This window comes from Gavia stellata, chromosome 3 (genome assembly GCF_030936135.1).
Source record: "Gavia stellata isolate bGavSte3 chromosome 3, bGavSte3.hap2, whole genome shotgun sequence".
Classification (NCBI taxonomy): domain Eukaryota; kingdom Metazoa; phylum Chordata; class Aves; order Gaviiformes; family Gaviidae; genus Gavia; species Gavia stellata.
In genome coordinates, this window is record NC_082596.1 from 12721974 (window position 1) to 12739193 (window position 17220).

Genomic DNA, 17220 nt, shown 5'->3' on the forward strand with positions numbered 1-17220 from the left:
TCCCTGCCCATGGCAGTGGAGTTGGACTAGATGATCTTTAAAGGTCCCTTCCAACCCAAACCATTCTGTGACTCTGTATATTTGAAATGAGGTAAATGAAACCAAAGAAGTCATGGAATAGGTGTTGTGTACACCTCTGCGTCTTCATAAAAAGTGAAGTCTCTCTCACCAGCAAAATTTATGTTTCAGTCTGTTGAAAGACTGAGACTATTCTGGTGAGTGATTGGGAAATAGATGCAGCTTAGAAACCTTCTTGAGACAGGCTCTTGAATTTGTTTGTTTTTTTTTTTAACCTAGAAAGAGGCAAAGCCAACAAGCAGAATTTTTTGGATGGGAAGAGCAATTATGAACTTTGTGTAAAATGATGTTCATTCTCTGCTCACCTGTGTGTTGCAGGAGCTTTTATGGCTTATTAAAGGACTAGGCAATCCTATTCATGAGTCACGGACTTGGCTAAATCTGTGGATTGCATAGAGAAACGTATTAGCATTTGGTAGCGCTTTGTAACTCTTGCAGTTGTGGCTGGCTGAGTGCCCTTTTCCCCGGTTGACTACTGATTCTTTTAGAAAAGAGGAAAAACTTCCAGTGCCAGATGTTAGCTGAGAAGGGAAACTCATTGTCAACCCTTGCATCTTCCCATGTGTTGAGACATCTGTGGCCGGAACCCTTTTTTTTTCAGGCTGCCATTGTTTTCCTGTTCCCTTCCCCTCTACTTTTTCCTGGTTTTGCCTGTTGAAAGCCCCTTGGAAAAGGGATAATCTCTATGTGCAAACTATACTTGCTTATGCAGGCCATTCTTTGTGTGTAGCATCTGTGACACTGTGTTGTGTCTAGCACAATTAAAGCCTCTTTGCTACTTAGAGGTAGTGTAGTGAATGCCACCGAAATGAGACATTCGTAAGAATCCTTGTGATTCTGATATCTGATAAAACTACATATAAAGATCTTTTGTTTTCAGAATAACTTACTTTGGAGGACACATGCAGGAGCAAAGTTACAATATTTGTTCCAAAGATAGATGTATGGCATTTGCATGTGTTACTAGGGCGTGAAGCTCAGTAACAGTGATGTGTGTTTGGGACTCAGCTTTTTAGCTGGTCATAGATGAACAACTACACTGAAGTGGAGAAGTCTGAAGTCCTGTAGCCTGTGTAGTGTTTTTTTCTGTTTTATTGTAGTCTGCAGATAGTCATTGTTCAGTACTCTTCTTGAAGGCACAGCTCTTGCTTTGATAATTGGTGAGATAAAACCAAGGCACTGCCCACCTGGTCCCTTTCTCTCCTACCTCTTTAGCTGGAACAGCCAAAATTAGATTCTGAATTTGCTTTACTGTAGAGCAGCTCTCTGTCTCTTCCCCCTGCCCCAAAAGTTTAGATGGGTTGTTGCTGTGAACAAGATACCAAACTGTTTCTGCTGCCTTTGTACTCGGTGTCCCAGCAAGAGCTGATAATAGGGCTGAAAAGCCTTTCTGATAAATGAAAGCACTTAAAAGAACGCTGTCAAGGGTTTTTAGAAGATGTGATGCGTCTCATCTGTGGGAGTTGGGGTGCATAGAAATAAATTATTAAAGGAAGCAAGTGTCTTTTCTCTTAATAGAAAAAGAAGAACCGTAACTTCTTAGCGGAAGGTGTGACAACAGTTTTAAACTGTCAAGACTGCTGATGCTCAATTGTAATCTTAAATACAACAATCTGGGTTCCTATTCTTACCATTAGATGTAATCAATAACAATTTCAGTAAATACGATCCTTTGCTTCAAGTCTGCCCTTCCTTTATTGAGAAATCGTTGCGTTTCTCATCTGGGTCTCTTCTCACTCCTGCTGCAGCATTGCTGACCTGAAAGGAAGGGAGAAACAAACTTCAATAAATCTCTTGTAGAGTTGTGTTTGTGTAGGGTGGCTGTGCTGGCTCACAATAAAAAAAGGGTTCTTCATCCATCCAGCGTTTAAATGCTCCTTCTAAAGCTGCCTGTTTGAGCACTGCCTGCTCTTCCCTGGTGTGGTGGGCTGACCTTGGCCAGCTACCAGACACCCACCCAGCCGCTCTCTCACTCCTTCCCCTCCACAGGAGGGGTGAGAAAATAAGACAAAAAAGCTCAGGGGTGGAGACAAAGACAAGGAAATCACTTCGCAGTTACTGTCATGAGCAAACCAGACTCGACTGGGGAAGATGAAATTTATTGCCAACTAAAATAGATTTGAATATGAGGAAGACAGACAAAAATTAAAACACATGTCCACGGGTCTGGATGTCCCATGGGGTTTCACTGACTGAAGACGGTGTTCCCTCTCCTTCCCGCCCCAGCGGCAGGCGGGGAGGGCCCGTCCCCAGGAGCTGCCGCTATGGAGGACACCATCTGGCTGGACGCTGACGGGTCTGGGTGTTGGTGTCTGGCAGTTGCAGGTGCTTTGCCAGCTCAGCCTGGTGCCTTTCAAACACTCGTTGTGGTGCCTGTCCCTGAGGGAAAGTTGTTTCATGTCCCTAATTGTGGACTGGCTACAGTGGTGACAGGCACGAGGCACCATTTTGTTTTTCAGCCCTGAGGCAGAAAGGCAGTTCCCTGCCTGCGTTCAGCATAGATTAGCTGGAGCTGGGCCCTGGGATCAGGTGACTAATCACCTATAAACCAAGTAATTAAGCAGTGGGGTAGGATAATGGCATGTTACGGCTTACGGGTGACATGCCTCGATGGGTGGGCAGGCAAGCAGGCAGCCGAGGGCTGGGCCCTGCTGAGCAGCTTGAGGGGACTTGGCTCCGTGGAGTGCCATATGGTAATGGTGAAACACCCATTTCACAGGAGAGACATCAAATTTCGTCATCCGGTGATGAAGAAATAATGGGGCACAAAGTTATATAGTCCCCGGATTAAACCATTAGTGATTTTCAAGAAAACAACTTAAACAAACCTGCACCGTAGCTGATTTCTATTTTAGCCCGTGGGGACCTAAAAAGAGGATTTGTGACCCAGATTCCTGTAGTGGCCCTTCTCCGAGCGGGGCTGGAGGTGGAGGAGGCCTGCTGCTTTCACAGATAACGCCAGGGCCTGAGTGACCCTGACATTTAAAGGGGGGAAAATTGATTTCCTTTATCAGCCAGTTGAAATTGGAAGTTGCAGAAGGCGCAGAGGAAGCTCTGGGAGAGACAGCATTTAAAAATACTGGGTTATTACTCTTCAAAAGTGGCTTTACGTCGCAAAAGCACTTCTTGACAAAGACATTGAATTCTACCTGCTGTTTCTTTGTGTTTACATTGAGAAAGTAATACATGCTGAATCAAGGATGAAGTTTTATCGCTCTCTTAGTGTGTGGTCTCCACCACCGTTAATGTTTCTCTTGACGGCCGCTTTGACAAAAGCAAGAGCTATTATTGCAAGCGTGGAGGTGAGACACGGAGTGACAGCGGGGCTGCCGTGCTCAAGGTGGCACGGGAAGAGGTCTTGGGGAAGGAGCTGCTCCCCGGGGTACTGGAGTCTTGCAGTATTTACAGCACTGGTTTGATTCCTGTGTCATCTCCCTGGTTTGTCCCCACAAGCATCACTAAATGGCTTCCTTGCTTCCTAGGTGCTGGAGATGGGATAAACCCCCAGTTATTAGGTCCTGGGAAGTGGTAGGCGTTGTGTGCTTCTGCTGTAGGTAGGAATCAAGAGGGTTTTGGTATCAGGAGGGATGTGGTGGTGGAGGTGTTTTTTGGAAAAACTCAAAGGGATGACAATTTATGTGCAAGATGTGAATTGTGTATTACCAAGAGAGAGATAAGCTTGCGGACGTGGCTTCAGCAGGGAAGAGTGAAAGCAAATTCTACTGGAACACAGATAAAATAAACTCCTCTTTTCAGCTCAGTTTATTAGAATTCAGAGTTGTAGAAAACAGATCAAGATACCGCAAGCTGAGCAGATAATGCAGGAATTCATGTCACTGGTGCAAAACTGCTGAGAGGTTTTCTTTACCAATTGAAAAAACAAACCAACAAAACCCACCACCCAGGTTATTAATTCAGTGACTTTTATTAAAAAAAATGCTGCTTTTTCTACTGTTCAAAATGAGATCAGGTGCTCTTGGCCAGCGTAGGAGTGCCCGGGTAAAGAGATTGCATTGATTTCAACCAAACAAATATAGCAAACCATTTAAGTGAGCTGTTACAGCTTATTTAAGTAGGCTTGGCTTCAAGAGAACAACATTTTTTAAGACAAAGAATAAATAGTTGTGGAAATCTTGGTGACTATACCAATTTTGCTTGCTTTGTGACCAGGCTGGCCACAAAAAAAGAAAGGTGTTTTCTTCCTGAGATGTGTTTTCATAGGGGTGTCTTAAGCTTCCCTGTGAAGCAGCTAAACGCAAGGCTGGTGTCAATCTCCTGCATGCCATCAGGCGCGTTTAGCTGGATAATACACCACCGAGATGGAAACATAATCAGGCTGCTTCGGTATCCTCCGCTTGCCGGCTTGCGTTTTACTCAAGAATTCAGTAAAGCCTTAGGCCCTGCTGTTAATTGTCAAGGATTTCAGGGCTCCTGGCATACACATGCATAATGCATATATGGCATGCAGGCAAACATTGAGAGGCAGGGTTCAGAGTAGGGGATTTCAGTAAGACTAATAGGTTTAAGGAAATGGCATTTTTTCTCTTTCAAATAATTGGTGGGTTTCTTTCATTTTTTAAATGTCTGACAGTTTTTGCTTAGCACAAAGCACTTTATATTCTAGGTCTCGCCACCCAGATAACTGCTATTTTTTCTTTCCCCTTCTGCATTTCCCACTGGCTCCCTCGTGTGTAGGTATAATGAGGTTTTATGAACACCTGTTTTACATTGGGGCTTTTTTGGTTTTTTCTTTTTTTTCTTTTAGCAAAGAAATTTTTCAGCCTTGCTGAAAAATATGCAGAGTACCAGTTAGTACCCTTGACAGTGGCCTTGTGGGAGCAGTTTCTGCATCTGTGTGTATCATGGCACTGCCCAAGCCCCACTGTGCAGTGATAGTGTGGGAGATGCACACATGACATCTTTGCAAAAACATTGTATTTTTCAAAATATGATAAGTAGAGAACATAAAATTGTGACCAAGGCCAGAGCCGAAAGGGAGGCTTGGGATTTGCCTTTGGTTTTAACTCTAGGTCTAATTCCAGTGGATCCCCGCCATGGTGCATGAATGTCTGGGAGCTGCCTTACCGGGGTGTACTGAGGAGCTGGAATTTGGCTGTCAGCTTTTGGGGAAGGGGCTGTCTTTGCCCTAAACAGGACACTGCCTCTTGTGGCAGCGTGAGCAATGGATTTTGTTTTGCTTACAAAAAGCAGACCAGTTTATCGGGGTGGATCGGGTTTGCTACAAGCAGCTGCACTTGCTTGCAACCCCTTCCAGTCAGAGCTGGAGTAATGTAAGGATCTGCCTTATCTGGGTTTTATTGTGTCGTTGCTCTGGTAACAGCAAGTCTTATACCTTTATTAAAGGAAGCAGGGATATTTTATTTTGCTCTCTAGACTCCAATCAAAGGGAGATTTGAGGTTTCTCTCTACCACAGTTTTTGCTGTTAACAGAAAAATTGCACTTGTTCTGCAGAGAGCAAGTCAACCTTTTTTTGGTCTAAAAAGGATGACTTTTTTTACCATAAAAATCACCACCTTTTATTTTAACTTTGGAAAATAAAGATCAGAACTTGCAAGAACACTTGGTGTCCGTATTCTGAATGGAAACCTGTGCTTTGAAAATGGGGAAAAAGTTTACAGGAAACTTGAAGTCAAGAAGAATTAAACCTTCTTAAAAACTTTGCATGCACTCAATGCCATGCTGCTTTATCAGCTTCAATTCAGAAACTGGCTCCAAGGTCATTTGGGACTGTTTTGGAAGCAGGTCTTGCAGTTATAGGGCAGCTGTTGGGGAAGTTTGTCTTATGGCCACTGTGCCTTTTCTGTGCCCGATTGCTGAGTTACCTTGAGACAGTGAGGTGGTCTCTTGGTCAATTCCAACATTTATTGTAAAGGCTTTTATTTTTTTTTTTAAGATGATTGGAACCTGGTAAGGACAGAGAATCCATTTGTAGAGAAGAAAAACTGGGATCCTGTCTTTGGTTTTGGGAGCTTCACTATACAAGTTGTTGCAATATCCTAGCACCCCACTTCTAATAGGTTTGGTTTTGCTGTATCCATCTAAAGTAAGGTTTTTCTTTTCTGTGCTTCAGTTGAAATCCCTTTTCTCCCCCAGTGTTTCTGTTTGGAAAATCTGTAAAGCCTCCTCAGAGGACCTACTGTTTTGTCTGAATTCAGAAGCAGTTGATGTCCCATCTCCTTGGGACTGGTGTCTTAAGGATGTGCAAGAGAGCTTAGTGGGAAAATATATTTTGGTATTGATGGGTTAGGATTTGGTAAAGTCTTAGTTGTTGCTTTACTTCTAGTTTCATTTCATCTGGAGTACCAAAACCAGAATGCTCAAATTCATTATTGTGTCTTGTTTTTCTTGCAGGGAAGTTACCCAGTGTGGGAAGATTTTATAAATAAAGCTGGGAAACTGCAGTCTCAGCTTCGGTAAGTTTTGTGTTACACAGTCAAGATCCCCTATGGTTCCTTGTATGTGCAAACATTAAGATTAAATGCAGCTTCTGCCAGGATAATTTGCTAAGCATGTCCTAGTAAAATTGTGCATATTTCATAGTGAACACCCATTTATGTAATTTTTCACATACTACTACTGCTGGTTTAATGTATATAGGCAAATACATAATCTACCACCAGCTGTACATAATAAACATAAAATGAGGTAAATTTCATGGCTTCTGATGGAAAATTGGAAAGATAGTTTATTGTTGTTTAGTGAACGCACTTTTGGAGTTAGCCCTATGTTGTCCTTTCTATTAGTGTAGAATACAGCAGGTTTATATTAGAAGAGGGCTCAAAATATTAAAGAGTAGCCTTAACAGTACTTTCTTCTGCCTTAAAAATGAAGGGAATTCCTGTGCTGGATCATTTATCGGTGATAATTAAAACTTCCTTTCCTTTTCCTTTCCATACTGTGCAAATGGCATTCTGGATTACTTAATAAGTGCCATATGTGTCCCACCCAGACCAATTCTCCTATATCTAGAATTCATTCACTTCTAAAATCTGTTTCTGCTAATATGAATCCAAGCTCCACTTCTTCACAACTCTCCCCAAACCACAATCTCTGCTGTGCTTTCCAGAGCATCGGTGGTTTTTTCACAGCAGCAGTGGTAACAGGTATGGTTATTGGCAGTCTATTTTGCAGTTCTGCATTATGTTGCGAACTGTTCCTGAAGAAGCTAGGTTTTAGGCTTGTTTGCCCTAAACAACTGGAATGTGCTGCTCTGCCACGCTGTGCCTAAAATATCACATTTGCATGTGGTTTTCCCTTTTCCAGCAATCATGTCGCGTTGAGTGAGTGTGGAAGAAGCAGAGGAAGTAGTGAAAGAAAAGAAATTGAGAACTTCCCTAACCTTTTACACTCTTTATACACTGGCCTTCTGGGAAGGCATGAGGGATAGTTTTGTTTGTTTCCCAGTCCTGTGGTGTTGCATTCAATCAGTGTAGTGCTTTTCTAGCTGCAGGAACATGCAAGCAGGCAGCTTGAAAGCCTGTGTTCAAGGATTTGCTGTCCATTTCTAGCAAATGTGAGCCATTTGCCCCTGGTTCATTTCTGTGTGCTCTGATAAAGGAAAGCAGATGTCATCTGAGCTGGAGCCAGGTCTTCCTGGATCTTGTTACTGGAGAAATGAAACTTTGTTATTAGCAATATAATTAATAATTAACAACACTGTACACAAATAACAGCATGACCCACAAGTTTGGAAGATGAAGAACACAAACACTGTTAGAAAAATCCCAGAAAAGGTTATCTAGTTCCAGGTCTCGATATTACTAGCTAGCTGTCAGGTGTGTGGGGGGTTTGCCTTCCCTTTAGTCTCCTGGGCATGTGGAGAGTCCTTACGCATTTGGTTGGTCCTCTCAAGCCTTTTTTGTGTTCAAATCTTTTGTGCTGTCAGTAGGCCATCTATTACGCTGCCAGTTATGTCCCCTGTATCTTGAGCGTATTTGGAGTGAGACTTGCATAAAATCTGCCTTAATTAAGCAGTCCTGTGGTCATTTTGGCTGAGGATCAGCTTTCCTGCAGGTCTCCTGGGTTTTTGGAGGGTAGCAAGGAGCTCTTGAAACAAAGTGAAGTTGATGTCCTCCTTCAGGATTTTGCTTGGAGAGGCTGACTGTTACTGTCAGGAGAAGAAATTAGAGTTATTGAAAGAAAAGATGTGCAGAAACAGAACTACGAGGTAACTGTGGACAGGGCACAGTTGCACTCTACCTGTAGAGCCCTGGCCTACTTTCACATAAATTGGGTCAACCAGACTATAAACCTATCAGAAATCTGGTACCGACCTGAGGTGTTCAGGGCTCTAGGGCCTGCTTATGTAGAACAAACGTGTTTGGAAAATTGTAACTCACGTTTGCCATCTACTTGAAGAGATGTGTGGTCTGTATGTGCTTTCCAGATCTGGAGGGAGATGGGGCTAGTGGGGTTGACGCTTTGGATTGTGGAGTCTGAGATTGCTGGTGTACCTCTCAGAAAGGGACCTGCTGGGAGGAGCACTGGGTCAGAAAAGGTTTTCATTTGTTTTGTTTATTTTGGGGTTTTTTTGGAGATTTTTTCTTCTTCTTCCTCTTTCCCATTTGCCCAAGAACTCCAGACCAGTCTGATTTCCAAGAAGCTGCTATTTTCTGTTTCAACGGATGCTTGTGCTCCTCAGATGAGAAATTCAGGAAGGTGTTTGGCCAGGATCCTAGATAAAAGGAAGGTCCTGCATGCTTATTCTTAAAATACACATGTTCCCTGAAAATAGCAGTGGCTGTAATTTGTATACTAATGGGTGCAGTATAATGTGCGTTAGATTTGTTTTTCATGTTTGACTGCTTAATATTAGTTCATCAGAGGAAATCAGCTAGAAGGGGACGGCTGTGCTCTTTTGAAATAGCACCTGTCCTGTGCAATTCACAGCATGGAATTAGCATGGCTGCCTCCAAGTCCATAGTGCTAACACAAAGCAAGGAAGGGATTAAGAAATGAAGGAGGGAAAAGGCTAAATTCAGATATAAAAGAGGATTTTTTGTGGCCTCTGCAAGTTCACAGTGGTATTCTTTATAAGCCTAAATGTTTTTGGCAATAATTAAATAGGCAGCAATGAGACACTGCTAATGTTTTGTTATCTGTATGCATTTCAGGACTACAGTAGTAGCAGCTGCTGCCTTTTTGGATGCCTTTCAGAAAGTGGCTGACATGGCTACTAATACACGTGGTAAGCAGATGTGTCAATATTGAGTTTAACAGAATGCTGTGTGGTTTATACCATTTGTCGTCATAAAAAAAAGTCTAACTTGTTACATTGACAAGCAGATCTGTGAGACATCTGTTAGATGGACTTGCACTTTGAAAAAGCAGCACGTGAAAAAGGAAGTAGTCTTTACTGAAAAAAAAAATGCTGGAAACCTGTAATTTAAATGTGTCATCCATCATGTGAACACTTCTTAATTACCATTTGAATTATATGTTGATGAATAATATTTTAGAAAGCAAGATTTATTGAAATCTGTATTCACTGATGCTTCTGTACCTTAAGTAAATGTAAAAGGCTTGATATTCAGCTGGTATAAATAAGCGTGGGATTGCTGAAGATAGAGCTGATGCCAACTGATGCTATGGCCTTTGGGGTCTGCAGATAATGATGATAGTAGCCTGTACTTGTATCTTTGAGGAAGGTCTTACTTGTCCTTCTTCTTCAAGTCTGACATTACTGGTCAAAATTCATTTTCCTGGGCTGTGGGCTTCTCTGGGTAACAATCTAAGCATGCTGGTGAGTACAGAGGCCAAAATAGTGCAGCTGGCAATCTTTGAGGCTGCTGAGTTGGAAGGAAACAAAAGGCTGCTTCTCTCTGATGTTGGATGCCCAGCGACCAAGGCATCACGTGCAGATATCCCTGCAGCGGTAGGGCATTCCCCATGGTCACTGTGTCCCTGGGTTCTGTTGCTGAAGAGCAAATCCAAAGTGCGCGTATCACTGCTGAATGAGTAGCTTTTGGTCACCTCTAACCTTAGAGGTTTTTGTAACATTTTAAAGTCCTAATACGTCCTTGGCGTTTGACTTGAAGAGTAAGAAAGTAATATTGCTAACATGAAGAGTGTGCGTTTCCATTAGCAGTGTGCAAGCTCAGCCAGACTTCCATTTGCCTCCATTTCTGGCTAACAGGAGTAGTAGCAGCTGCTGGAGCAAGTATCAAACCATAGAATGACAAGAGGGAACAATATTTTTTCCTTTTTAAAGCTAATATTTACATTCTGATAAGAAGTTCCTCATTACATGCATACCTTCTGTAAATTATGGGTAATCTACTCATGTAAAATAATAAACACTCCAGAAAGTGGAATAAACTAAGGATGAGACCCAAGGCAGAACTTAACTTGGATTTCTAACATGTCTTTCCTTCGAGCATGCTCTCTTCTATTTCTTGTCCCTCCTCCAAAGGGAAAATGAAGTAAACCCTACCAAAATCCTTGAGACTTGTCTTCTGGCTGTGCCCGCAGGCTTATAGAACCTGCAGTCAGATACCAGAATGGCTGAAACTTTCCTACTCTCTGACAAAAATGGCTTGTGCAGGTTTTTGAAGGGTATTTTGCACTTTCTGCTGTGTTATTTGGACCATGTCCAACAAGCGTCGTGTCTTGTCTCTTATCTCTTCGAACACATCCTTTACAAAAGAAGCTCTGTAAATCCAGGCCTGCCAAATTTGTATAGCTCCTCTGTTCTGTCTTTCTGCCTTCCATGACTGAAAGGATAGAAGGGAATTTTGTTTTTATTTTTAGAAAGTGATGTTCTGGGCAAAGAATCAAAATTCCAAGCTAGCTGGTGGTTCTGATCTGCCTCACACCCCAACTTCCACTCATGTCCATTCGATTATTTATGTATAAGTAGTCTATTGCCTTGGAGCATCTCTGAGATTGCGCATTGGTCCTTTAACAAATACAGATCCTTCTAGCTTGCTGTGGACAGGAATAAAAACCTGGCCCCATTAAAGATGATGGCAAACCTTCCTATGACTTACTAGGGCACAATTTCATAAAAATGTATTTTTGCTGTTATTATAAACAACCATATTCAGAAAACAAAACCAAACAAACTTAGTGTTTTTCTTCTCTAACGTGGGGATTTTAATGGGGTCGTACTTTTCCCTTTGAGGAGTTATCTAACTTGGAAAAATTCTTCGTTGAATTTTGCCTGTTACTTATCCAGTTCATAAAATCATATATTTGTCTAATCAAACATCTGGCTATGCTTCACACTGTTTAGAGGGTTCTCAGTAACAGGTTAACCAAAGTCAGCAAAATTCATATTCGACTTCTGGGGATATACAAGACTTGTGTAGCATTTTACATGAAAAAAACAGGGAGGGTTGGTGTATTTTTAAATCAAAAGGCTGGTTTATCATTGTATGAGCCAAATGCTTCTTCTGGGAACTGTGTATGAAAATAGTGAAGCAGGTGCTTGTTTTGGAAGGACAGTGTTAGTGCCCTGTAGGATGACTGAAGCTGGGTGCTGCATTTGATTTGTAATTGCTTATAGTTTTACAGAAAGTGGCCTGTTATTTTTACGACCCATTGATGTAGCTGATGAAGGTGTTTTATCAGTCAGTGGAAGCACTCTCTGGCTACTTTTTTAATCCGTTTGCATCAGCATTAGCTTTGAAAGAAGAAGTGTTTACACGGATGTACATGTCCACAGACACGCAAGAGGAGATGATTACCTTTGCAGACATCAAGTGTTCAAGTATGAGAGCTTATTTCCATCAACTCAGCCCTTGTTCCAGATGATATCTTTCTCTACCTCGTGTGCCGTTACCACTGTTCCTAAACATTGACTTTTCCCTTTTGGTGCGTCTTTCTATGTCGTTTGCTTCCTTCTAATTCTGCAACGGTAACGATGTTTATCTTCGCATTCCCATTTGGAGTTCAAATACAGGGCATAACTGGAGCTCTGCCTATAGTAAAACCTATGGTTGGATGAGTCAGGTAATCTATACTTTGCTGTATTTTCCTCACGTTGTAGCTTTTGAGGTAGGAAAAGCCCTGAATGTGAAGTACCCAGTGTTTTGTGGTGACTCATACACAGATGAATTTCCCGACTAGCTCGTTTCAGCTTTTGCTTCCTTCTTTGCTGTCTCTCTGTTTAGATGCGTATCAAAGCTTAGTCTCTCATTTTCCCTGAGTTCAGTTCAGTTCCCTTAGTTCAATGCTTTTTGCTTTCAGCCTGACAAGGAAAAACACAGGGAAAGTAGTTCTGATGCATCTATCGCCAAAAGGTTTTATTTGCGTGGGTCTGATCATCTGAAAAACGTCATAACGTCAAGTTATGTTGTTAATTTTCTAATAATGCTAGCTATATAGCAGCATGTGCTGTTTTTTTTGCTGGTACCAGAAATTTTAAAAAAAAAAAATCGTTCAAATGTTTTGACTTTTAAGCTCTGACAAGATATATGCATTTATTTAGCTGTTTGTATTATTCAGGCTACATCTGTTTGGCATACAGCCTGGCAGAACTTGATAGTCTGCAGTGGAATCTGGTATTATTTCTCACTGTGATTATTAAAGAGAATACTCACAAAATACTCACAAAATCTTAAATTAAATAGATACTTCAGGATACCTTTAAACCTCAATGAAGTTTCCTTTTGGGGAGGTGTGTGCTTGTGAGTTTTGGGTTTTTCTCATATGGCTTAAGTTTTTCAATCTGAAACTTTGAATGTTTTTATCTGCATCAATTCTAACAGAAGCATGAAAGAGATTTAGCTCTGACTTTGTTTAATAGCTGTTTACCTGATATTTTGTGTATTAAAAATTTATTCTCTTATGAAAGCAAGAACTGTGCATCCCAAATATAAATGTATATCACATAAACATATCGTAAGTTGGGTTTGAACAGTATGTAAAAGGATGTGTGTAAACTGCTTTGCTTTTTGTATGCTAGTATTCTTCTGCCTCTGCTGCATTTGAATGTCCTTTGTAGATAAGTGCTAGAATTCAAGAACTGGAAAAAGTAGGTGAGAAGAGTAACTCCTCCTTGTGTTATGAGGGAGATTAATGTGAAGACATGCACACTTCTTCTATATCTACTTAATACACTGTCAGCGGCTTCCGTGGAAAAAACCTGCCCCAGTCTTGCCTACCTGCATCTTCACAGGTGTAAATTAAAATTTATGGAAAGATGATCTAAAAGCTTTGATTTACCCTGAGGCTTAAAATTGATCTTCAAAGTGAGATTGTTAATGAGGCAGCTGATATCCGCTCTTGCGGGTTTCTTGTTTTTCATTCTTATTGAAGGGTTTTATATATACATAGGTGTGTTTGATATTAGCGGATTAGTTAAAGCACTTCAAGATATGTTTCAGCGTGCTGCATGGTTTTCTCTGGCCAGTTGGATTCCATGGATTGGATTGTAATGCTGTTTGAAGTTGCCTTGTTTCAACTTGGCAAGTGCTACTAAAGGTATGTTTTCCCTGCCTTTAGTAATTTTGACATCTGTCATGCTGGTTGGTGCTATTTACATTTTCCATCTCTTTCATTTTACAGATGTCTGAGAGGACATTAAGGCAATGCAGAGCTACTGACAAGAGTTGCAGGAAATTCCATTTGAGGGTGCCTGGTGGGCAGAGAGGGTCCGTGGTGGGGAGGGATGAGCTGTGGATGGTCAACCAGCTACAAAGGGACACTGAGCAGACCTGGAAGCAAAACTCAGCATGAGCTGCATGGCACGCAGCAGTGACAGGGTACTAAAAACAGCGTAGCTGTTTTAACGTTACCCTTTTGAGGAGCAGGATGTATCGCCTGGAAGAAGTGGTGCCTTAAAGTGTCTGTACTTTTTTAGGCCCCATTAAACTTTATCAGCACGCTGAAATGTAAATATGGTTTAACGCTTTTACTTACAAAATTAAATCTGATTAATATCTGTGAGTGTCTGCCTCGGGTAGCTCCTGTACTGCAGTATGCAGTGACTGCTCTTCATGTTTAATAAAGCTGCTTAAAATAGTACCTTTGCTGCAGATCTGGGTTCCTGGGCAGACTCTGCATCTGTATTGTGTGAGTACACCTTCGGGTAGTCCTTACTCTGGGTGTTTCGTTGTCATTTTAGCCAGGATATAAATGGTATGTATTGAAGTGGTTTTCCAAGGTGACAAGCTGCATGAAGTGTTGCAGTGCTGGAATTAGCATCTGTTATCTCCCAAGTAAGTGTGCTTAGGCCTTCTGAACCAGTATCTCGCTTACTGCAAATAAGGCACAGTGTGACCCCAGGGATAAACCCTTGGTGCACAGCAAAATGTTATGGACAGTACTGAAAAGTGCCTTTTTATTTTTTTATTTTCATGAAAAGAAAAAAAGAAAAAGGGAGCCTGGGGTGGGGAAAGATACCACAATCTATAGGAGTGGACCTAAAATCTGTATAACACTTTGCAAATAAATTCCTGTGCTCCTGGCTGTGGACGGGGGAGCTGTGATGATGACCTGTGTGTAATTCCAGAGTGAAAACAAAGCTGGGCACAAGAGGAAAGGGGTTCTCATTGTCCAATTCTTTTGTCTTTCTGACTCCTCTTTAACTTCAGATGCTTGTACTCAAATAACAAAACCTTTGTTTGAGCTTCCTGTCAGTTAAGACAAGACTTTGTAATAAGCACTTATTCCTCCCATGGAGTCTTTGAAGTAAAATAATACAGTCCAGGCTTTTTCTTTGTGGATTTTCAAATAAAAAATAATCAGGAAGAAAATTATTTAAATGAGCCATTCAGTCTTCCATTATACTTTCATGAAGATGATGCAAAACACAGGACCAATTCAAAATCGTTGGCAGATAATTTTGAAGCTGGATGCATATTACACATCTGTTGCATTTTGAGAAGTGGGACTTGGAAATGCTGCTTACAAGTGCTAAAACTACCAAACACACATATAACAGGCAGCACTATGTTATTATCTTTTTCCATATTCCCATCTTTCTCTAGACAAGTAGCAAATGTCGGTCTATGTCTTTCAACATGTGTGGTAGCCTGAGAACTCTGCTGCTGATTTGAGCCCGTTTGGCTGAAGCAGTCAATATGGGATGAACGTCTTATATGCCCAAATACAAGAAAAGTGGTTTGGTTATTAATGACTAGATTTTCTATTTAGGGGATTAAAAGGGCTGCTCTGCAGGTAAAAAAGTTACCATTGCCTTTTCTTTGGGTGAGTGCATGCATTGCAGCATAAAGAAATTTTATTTATTTTGGCTTTTTTTTTTTCTTGAGGTAAAGACAAAATCTAGCTCAGGGTCGTTGGCAACATTTGTGCTGCTTTGATGCTCCTATCTAAGGAGAGGTTTCCAGGGCAATAGATAAAAATAATTGCTGTAGTAACTTACTTAGTCAGTTACCCCTTTGTACAATGCACAGTGTGGTGTGTAAGTAGAGTCTGTATTTGCCCTACAACCCAGTATTTTTTTGAGCTTAAGGTGCTTTGCTAAGAGACTGAAGTGTTGTTAGGAAAGGGGTAAAGCTGCAAGATGATTGTGTATGCTAACAGAAACAGAAAATTTGAATGCAAGACTAACTTCTGTGAAGGAGAAAAATAAAAGGATGAGGGGGGAAGAAGCAAATAAGCCTCTTTAATGCTTCATCCAAGGAGTGGGCAGGTGTGTCAAGATAGGAGTGGCTGGCCTTTTATTACATGACTGAATGTAGATCTATTCACTATCATCTGAATCAAATTTTTGGGAGTGTGGGGAGGGGGAACAGCAGAGAGTTAAGTTTTCATATATTCAATCTTCATTGTAGTTTTTCCTCCCCTCTTCCTTATGCAGCTGTGTCACTTTTAATAGGATATCAAGTCCTGTTTTTCTGCAGGCGTGGGATGGATGGATTGATTGTTGTTCCCAACTATGTGATGACTTTGTGGGTATCTTCACATGGAGCACCTACACTTCAGTAACTAAATACTGATTTTTGTAGCTCCAAAGAGTTTTCTCAGTCTTAGCAATAGAATCAAACTTTCAGTGTCTTAGAATCATAGAATCGTCTAGGTTGGAAAAGACCTTTAAGATCATCGAGTCCAACCATTAACCTAGCACTGCCAAGTCCACCACTAAACCATCTCCCTTAAACATCCAGTTTGGGAAATAATGAGGATAAATCCTAAATGGCTCTGCGAATTTCCTTTGGATAATTTATTAGGTTAGAAGCAAAGATGCAAAGGCATCCTTTTGATAATGGGATGTGGTTTTGAAAACAGAGGCTGAGGTTTTGGTTGGTGGTTGGTTTTCCTAGTGTAGCACATGTTCCTGTGGTGGGAGATCCCCTTTCAGGCTAATTCAGTCAGCCTTTTGATGTGATAAATTGGTAGTTGGCACATAACAACAATTCTATAGTAACCACAACATCAGAGTTGTTGCATTTTTTATTTTTTTATATCCAGTTGGATAGCAAAGGTAGCCCAAGATCCATTTCCATTGCATTTTATTTAGTATCTTTCTTACTTGCCATAAGACAGAAAGGGAGGTGGTGTGTGGCATGGAAGAATTAAAAAATCAGTTCAGACTAAGCTAGGTTTCTGTAAAGCAGGGTAGTGCTTCTTGCCTTGTGGGCCTTGCCCATAACATACTGTGGAGGCAGCAGAGCAGTTGCTGTGCTTCTGCTGCCTCACCCCTGGTGCCTTACAGCTGTCTTGAAACGCAGGTTCAGCAGTTGTCGTCTTGTTGGTCACCTCAGAGGCGGCTTCCAAGAAGAGATCATGTGTTGGTGACGGATCAGGTTGGCGTAGTCAACTGGCCTCATGCAAACTCACCAGACCTCTAGGGAGGCAAGCGTGGACCTGACTGACCAGGGTCCAGGCAGTTACCTCAACCTCATTGCACCCCAGTCCATAGGTCCCTTGAACCACTTGCGGCATTTCTTTATATCAGCAAGGCAATTCCTGTGAAGGCTGTGGCATAAAAATGCGTGCTTTGACTTGGGATGTCTTCTCCAACTCTCTAAGTCTGTTGCTGCCCTGGCTGGACAGAAATGGTGTTTGTATCTAATGATGTAAGAGGCATACAAAAAGTGAAATTAAAAGCTCCAGCAGACTAATGTTGAATGGAGTGTCCAGAACAATGGAGCTCTGTCTAATCATTAACAAAAGCATGAACAAAAGTCATTAACAGAATCAACAGTGACATT

General features: G+C 41.5%; 1 protein-coding gene across 12 annotated transcripts in view; it reads left to right on the forward strand.

The window, feature by feature from the left end:
• The window catches only part of MTSS1 (MTSS I-BAR domain containing 1), a 126869-nt gene that overhangs the window by 10047 nt on the left and 99602 nt on the right, over nucleotides 1-17220 (forward strand). For all 12 annotated transcript variants that reach the window (XM_059836180.1, XM_059836176.1, XM_059836184.1 and 9 more), the window contains exons 2-3: nucleotides 6452-6513; nucleotides 9214-9287. In XM_059836180.1, coding sequence (XP_059692163.1) covers nucleotides 6452-6513; nucleotides 9214-9287 — 136 coding nt within the window. The remainder of the gene's footprint in view (nucleotides 1-6451; nucleotides 6514-9213; nucleotides 9288-17220) is intronic.